This window comes from Galeopterus variegatus, unplaced genomic scaffold, assembly GCF_000696425.1.
Source record: "Galeopterus variegatus unplaced genomic scaffold, G_variegatus-3.0.2 Scaffold68, whole genome shotgun sequence".
Lineage (NCBI taxonomy): Eukaryota > Metazoa > Chordata > Mammalia > Dermoptera > Cynocephalidae > Galeopterus > Galeopterus variegatus.
In genome coordinates, this window is record NW_007726179.1 from 129,904 (window position 1) to 136,289 (window position 6,386).

The window sequence follows — 6,386 nt, forward strand, 5'->3', positions numbered from 1 at the left end:
TCGGTGTCGCGCCTGCACCGCGCTCAACCAGTGAGCGGACCGGTCTCTATATGGGATCCGAACCCTTGGCGGGAGCGCCGCCACGCTCCCAAGCACTGCACTCTACCAAGTGCGCCACCAGGCCAGCCCAAATGAATCCATTTTGATTCTGACAACTTTCATGTTGTCAAAAAGGCTTGGCAAGAATACATCCATAAGGACCTGATTATGTGTCATTAAGCTCTGGTTTAAGAGGTGGCTCTTTCTTAATGTTAATGTGCAATAGTACGTAGCTAGCATTTAAAAGATAGTTTAGAAATAATTTTAACAAGGGCTTAAGCTATTAGAAGATTTAATAATATTAATAAAGAATGAATGGGTTGGATTATACATATCAGTTTTTGAGAATCTTGGTTGCCTCTGCTGGGGAAGGAGCCAAGTGTGAAGACCACACTCCCCTCACCGGCACCATCACCCACCTGGTTTCAGGTACGTCAGGTGTAGCAGGAAATGGTTTCTCTGTGGCTAATCTAATCTAGGTCAGGGGAGGAAATAAGGTGTTCACAAAAAGGCCTGGAAGTGTCTCTTAAATCCTACTATAACTAAGTCAATAAGATGTGAGAACTCAGGAGACAGAACTCAGGGAAAAGTTAGAATCAAATCACTGATATCAATCAAAAACTATGCCCAGTTTCCTGCCAAAATATTGAACACTTGCCTGGATTGAATTCCAGAGCTAGCAAAGAAAGAAAGGGGCCTGGAAATCAACTTCACCTGCCTGCTGACCCTGACAGATGTGATTCCCATGTGTGCTGGGGCCTCACTCACTCACTCACCACTGTTGCTGCGTGTTCTTAGGTCATGCCCATCTCCTGGCCCATTGGTTTCTTCAGGAACCTCCACAAGATCCGAAGTCTTGGAGGAAAGAGGAAACAGCACAGAATAAGCAATGTTATGTTTGTGGGTCACCTGAGCAGAGATTTTTTTTTTCCTTTTTGTCTTTTTTCGTGACTGGCAACGGATCACAACCCTCAGTGTCGCGCCTGTACCGGACCGGGACTGGCAACGGAATCGCAACCCTCGGTGTTGCGCCCGCACCTCGCTCAGCCAGTGAGCGGCTGGTCTGTATGTGGGATCCGAACCCTCGGCGGGAGCGCCGCCACACCACGCTGCCACTGTAGCAGTGCGCCACCGGGCCGGCCCTGAGCAGAGATTTTGATGTCAGTAAAATAGCTAAGGTAGAATTTACATGACACTTAAGAATCCAATTATTGCTGTCTTGTCTGTCTGGCTAACTTTAGAGAGGCTGTGTGTCCCCTCGTGGGCTCTGTTCCTTCCTTCATGTGTCTGTGGTGGGCTCAGGCTTGGCCATGATAGGTACCCAATGAGTATTGAATGAATGCCTAAATGCATGGGCCATAGTTAGGCTTCATCCCAGGAATAGACAGAGAGAGAAATCAGGGTTCCTGCCCATATCCTGTCACTTAAAATTTTCAATAAAACTATAGCTCTTTCTATAGGTGAGTTTTAAATATTAATTATAGCAAATAAGATGCACTATTGAGGAGGCACTATTTAGGTACGAGTTGAGTGCTGTTTCCATTGCTGCAAAAATCAATTGTCTTTGTAATACTTATTTTGCCTTTTTAAAATGAGAAGTCACATTATTATTCCACTTAGGTTACAAAAGTAACAAGAGCAGCAACAACAATAACAATAACAGCACTGTAAGCAGCTAATGTTCTTGATCATTTACCAAGTGCTGTTTTTAAGTACTTTATCATCCCTTTATTCCTCATAATAATCCTATGATAGACCCATTTTTCAGATAGGAATTTGAAGCCCAGAGAGAATCAGTAACTCTACTGGAGGTGCCACAGCTATTCAGTGGAGGAGTTGGGGCTGTGAACCCCAAACACAGTGCTTCATCCTGTGGTGTTTGGGGGCAGCTCCATGGGCTGGTGAGAGCCTTCAGGGTTATCACCTGGTAGTGTGAAATTGGTCACAGTAGAAGAATTTACACCATGGAAACTGGCAAATGCTATAAAGCAGGGTCCTGCTCCAAGCTGGTGGTTAAGCATTTACCAGCAAACCACTGATTGTCTCTTTCAAAGGCTCAGATGACCCAGCTTCTGTCTGCCTGGCTCTTCAAAAGAGGAAAGTCACATTTTAAAAAACTATTTATGCATATCTTATCAGAGAGGAACAAGTTTTACCTTCCTACCTCTCTCAGTCAGCTCTAGAGCACTTTAGCACCACCCTCCAGAGACTGATTTTTGTTACAATTTAGCCTTAAGATTTTTTTCAGCCATTCTTACTTTCATGACACATCAGAAAGAAGAAAAAAAGTGTCACAGGATCTCTAAGTCATTCATACTCCATTCCCTTTGAAGCTCATGATTTCTGCACAAAAGTTGCTTGGCAGAGAATTTCATTTATGTTAATTTAATCTTATAAGATTGAAGATTATTGATAAACTAGCCAACTAACTCTCAACGTGTTTTTTGAATTTGGTTTCTCCTGGCCTTCCCAAAGCTATCAAGCTTTTTATATTCTAGAACATTTGAAAGCACATTAAAGAAAAGATAATGATTTGGAAACAGGCAGCAACTTCTCAACAAGGTAAAACAAATGCCTCTACAGCCCTGGAAGAAAATAAACCTTTGGAACAGAGCTTCACCATGTGGAAACATGTTAGCTTTAAGACATGATGATACTAAAATAATAGCAAGAGTCTGAAGTGCGTTATCACTAGACTCTGCGGAAGGAAGGAAAGTCATTTTTTTTTTTTTTGTCTTTTTCTGTGTCCAGCAACGGATCGCAACCCTCAGTGTCTCCCCCGCACCGGACCGGGACCGGCAATGGGATCGCAACCCTCAGCGTTGCTCCCGCGCCTCGCTCAGCCAGTGAGCAGGAACTGGTCTGTATGTGGGATCCAAACCCTCGGCGGGAGCGCCGCCGCGCTTCCCAAGCGGCGCACTATCACAGTGCGCCACCGGGCCGGCCCTGGAAAGTCATTTTAAAGTACCAATCAATTACTTGTTTTCTTCCACTGAGGCAAGTTTGACTTCAGGGTAAGAGTGAATTACAGATATTTAAGTACAATTTGATTCGTCTTTGTCTCCCCACAGCTCTCAGAACAATGCCTTCACAGAGCAAAACTCCAAAAAACATTTACTGATGGAACCAGTGCCAACATAACTGGGCTGTGATGAATGGACACCTTATTGACCTTCAGAAAACTGCTTTTTTTTCCCCGAAAACAGTCTGTAGGGTTCAGATGTTGCTAGAAACAAAGCTATTTTAGAGATGAAAGCAAACTGGACATCCTTCAATTGTCCTTTGGATGGTCTTTCTACTTAGCATTAACCAAAAATGTGGAGGCTGAAATGTTCATTGCCTGCTATGGAATGTTTCTGAGGCTGTCCCCTTGTTGTAAGTACAGCAAAGCTCAGAAGTACAGGAGCAGAAACCTGCTGCTGATGTAGATGGATCAGGGTCATCTCTTGGGAGCCTCCTCTCTGCTCCTGCCTCTCTGGGCTGGCTTTCCATTGGCCCTTCCACTAATGTCAGCCTCATACAAGCATGGGAGATGCTTGCACTGGAGTGGGATGAGGATATCTCGGCTCTCACTAGAGACGTGAAGCCTGTTCAGAATGCAGGTCAAAGTGGAAAGAGGTCTCTCTGCTCTGGCCAGTGTTGTTTATGGTTTTCCTTTGGATTGCTGGGTGGTATCTGTAAAATGTCTTGACTTGTAAGGGGAATGGCTACAGGCTGGGAGCCAGCTCTACACGGCTTTGGGGAAGCAACTTATTGGCAGCAATGGTCCTACTTATTTCCCTGAGATAGGAGATGCAATTTGGTACGTGGGGTTTGGGAGATGATTAGCATTCTCGCATCTCTGTTCCAAACTTCAGATCCAGCCTGGTGGACACTATAAATGTTCAATTCAAAAGCTGTTCACACGAGGAGGAAGCAAGAGCATGAGTGAGTGAGCAAGGGAGGGAATGAGAAAGAAAGAGGAGGGGCCGGCTAGCAAGGGCTCATTTCCTTTGAAGTAAACTTAAGTCCTTAATTGAACGCAGTAATTCTCAAACTGTAATGTGCATCAGAGCCACCTGGAGGGTTTGTTAAAACAGGGGTGGTTGGGCTTCCAAAATCAGACTTCTGATTCTGTAGATCTGAGAGGAAAACATAAACGTGCATTTCTTTTTTTTTTTTTCATGACCAGTAATGGGATCGCAACCCTCAGTGTCGCGCCCGTACCGCGCTCAACCAGTGAGTGGGAACCGGTCTCTATATGGGATCCGAACCCTCGGCGGGAGCACCGCCCTCTACCGAGTGCGCCACCCGGCCGGCCCCATAAATGTGCATTTCTAACAAGTTGCCAGGTAATGCTGGAGCTGCTGATCTCATGACCTCGCACCAAGAACCACTGATTTAACTCAACACTAGCTTTAGGTTCTTCTTAGATGTTTAGAGAGTTTGACTCACGAGGGTGTTCGTTTGTTCATTTACCCATTTGTGTATTCATTCATGACATATTTAGTGAGAATCTGCAATGGGCCAGCACTGCATAGACCACTGGTTCTCAAATTTTGGTAGCTATTGGAGTCAACTGGAGAACTGATAAAGCTCACAGAGGCCCAAACTAGTTGAAGCAAAGCAGGACCTGGACATTTTTACCAAGTTCTCTGGGGGATTCTGATGTCCACCAAAGTTTACGAATCAGTAATATAAGGGAATGGAAATAAAAAGATGTGAGCAGAGTTGTTGCATTTAAGCAGCTTAGTTTAGTCGAGGAGGGGACCGGAAAAGAAAAAAATTACTCAAAAATGTGAAAAGTACTAAGCAACATGTAAATCATGATTAATAAACTGGTTGCTACGGGAGACCAGGGAAGAAGCGCCTACCCAGACAAGGAAGCTCTAAAAGGTGTTGTTTGCAGAGATGTAGAGATAAAGTGTGGGTGACTAGACAGAGCATGGTAAAGGATGACTGAGCAACCAGAGGATGACAAAGTGTGCCTGGGGCTTACTGTGTGATAGAGGAAGCATTGCGTGGATCCCCGAGGATTCTGTGATTAGTCTTCAAGAGTTCCTTGTGAATTCTTATTCTTCAAGCATTTCCTGGTGCTCAGTATGTGCTAGGCACCCTGTCAGGCCCTGGTGTAGTGAAATAAATAAGGAACAAGGACCTGATAACAATGCAATCACATATATCCCATAAGAAAGTAATTCTTGGAGGCTTGTGGGAGGAGCAACTCACCATGCTTGGGGGAGTTTGGGGACTCTTCATTGTTTGTGTAAAAATCAAGCTGGGTTTCAAAGAATTTCAAGTAGGGGGAACAGCATGTTCTAACATATGGAGATGCTGAAGAGCCTGGTGAGTTCAGGGGAAGGTGGGTTTTTAGGGTAGTGACAGGCCTCATGTGCATGCTAAAGAGTGTGGGCATCGTCTTTTAGCATAAGCAACTCAGTAGAGTGTTTTAATTATGAAAATTGCACAGTCTTTCTTTAGGTGATGATAAGTCTGGAGGCATTGCTAAGGATAGATTAACAAAAAGATAGTAGCACGTAGTTACTCCTTTGTAATAAGCTGGGTGAGAGACGATGAGGTTCAAATCTCCAGCACTGGTAATAGAGAGGAAGGGCACTTTTGATACATATTTCTGAGTTCCAAATTATAGGACCTAATCACCAAAGGAGCATGAGATTAGTTTGGACATGCTGATTCTGCAATATCTGTTGGACTGGTCTGGTGCAAGAGGCTGGGACTGGAGATATCTAAGGGAGTCAGCAGCTTAGAGATGGTGGTTGGACAAAAAGAATGTGAAAAAGATCAACCAGGAAGAGCATATAGAATAAGAAGATCAAGCAAAAGCAGACCCCTGGGAATACCCCAACTTAAGGAATGACTGGAGGACGTGTTAGAGCAGGAGAGGGACTGAGCAGAACAGAGCAGAACCTCTTGGTGAATCAGGGGTTTCTAATAGAGCTCGAGAATAGGCCCTGTTAAAGGGTGGCTCCAGAAAATGCTCTTCTCAAATGTCCATCATCGGATGAGTGGATACGGAAAATGTGGTATATCTACACAATGGAATACTACTCAGCTATAAAAACGAATGAAATACTGCCATTTGCAACAACATGGATGGACCTTGAGAGAATAATATTAAGTGAAACGAGTCAGGCAGAGAAAAAGAAATACCACATGTTCTCACTTATTGGTGGGAGCTAAAAAAATAAACAAATTAATTTACCCAAAAACACACCAAAAAATACCGGGGGTGGGGTGGGGAAGAAGATATAACAACTATACTTTTTTTGAAGTTGTTACAACAAGCAAACGGAAAGGACATTCCTGGGGGGGGGGGGGGGAGAAGATATAACAACTATACTTTTTTT

At 44.2% G+C, this 6,386-nt stretch overlaps 1 protein-coding gene across 1 annotated transcript in view; it reads right to left on the reverse strand.

The window, feature by feature from the left end:
• STAC (SH3 and cysteine rich domain) overlaps positions 1-6,386 on the reverse strand; it is an 81,498-nt gene that overhangs the window by 68,405 nt on the left and 6,707 nt on the right. Inside the window, exon 4 of the mRNA XM_008577597.1 lies at positions 816-894. Coding sequence (XP_008575819.1) covers positions 816-894 — 79 coding nt within the window. The remainder of the gene's footprint in view (positions 1-815; positions 895-6,386) is intronic.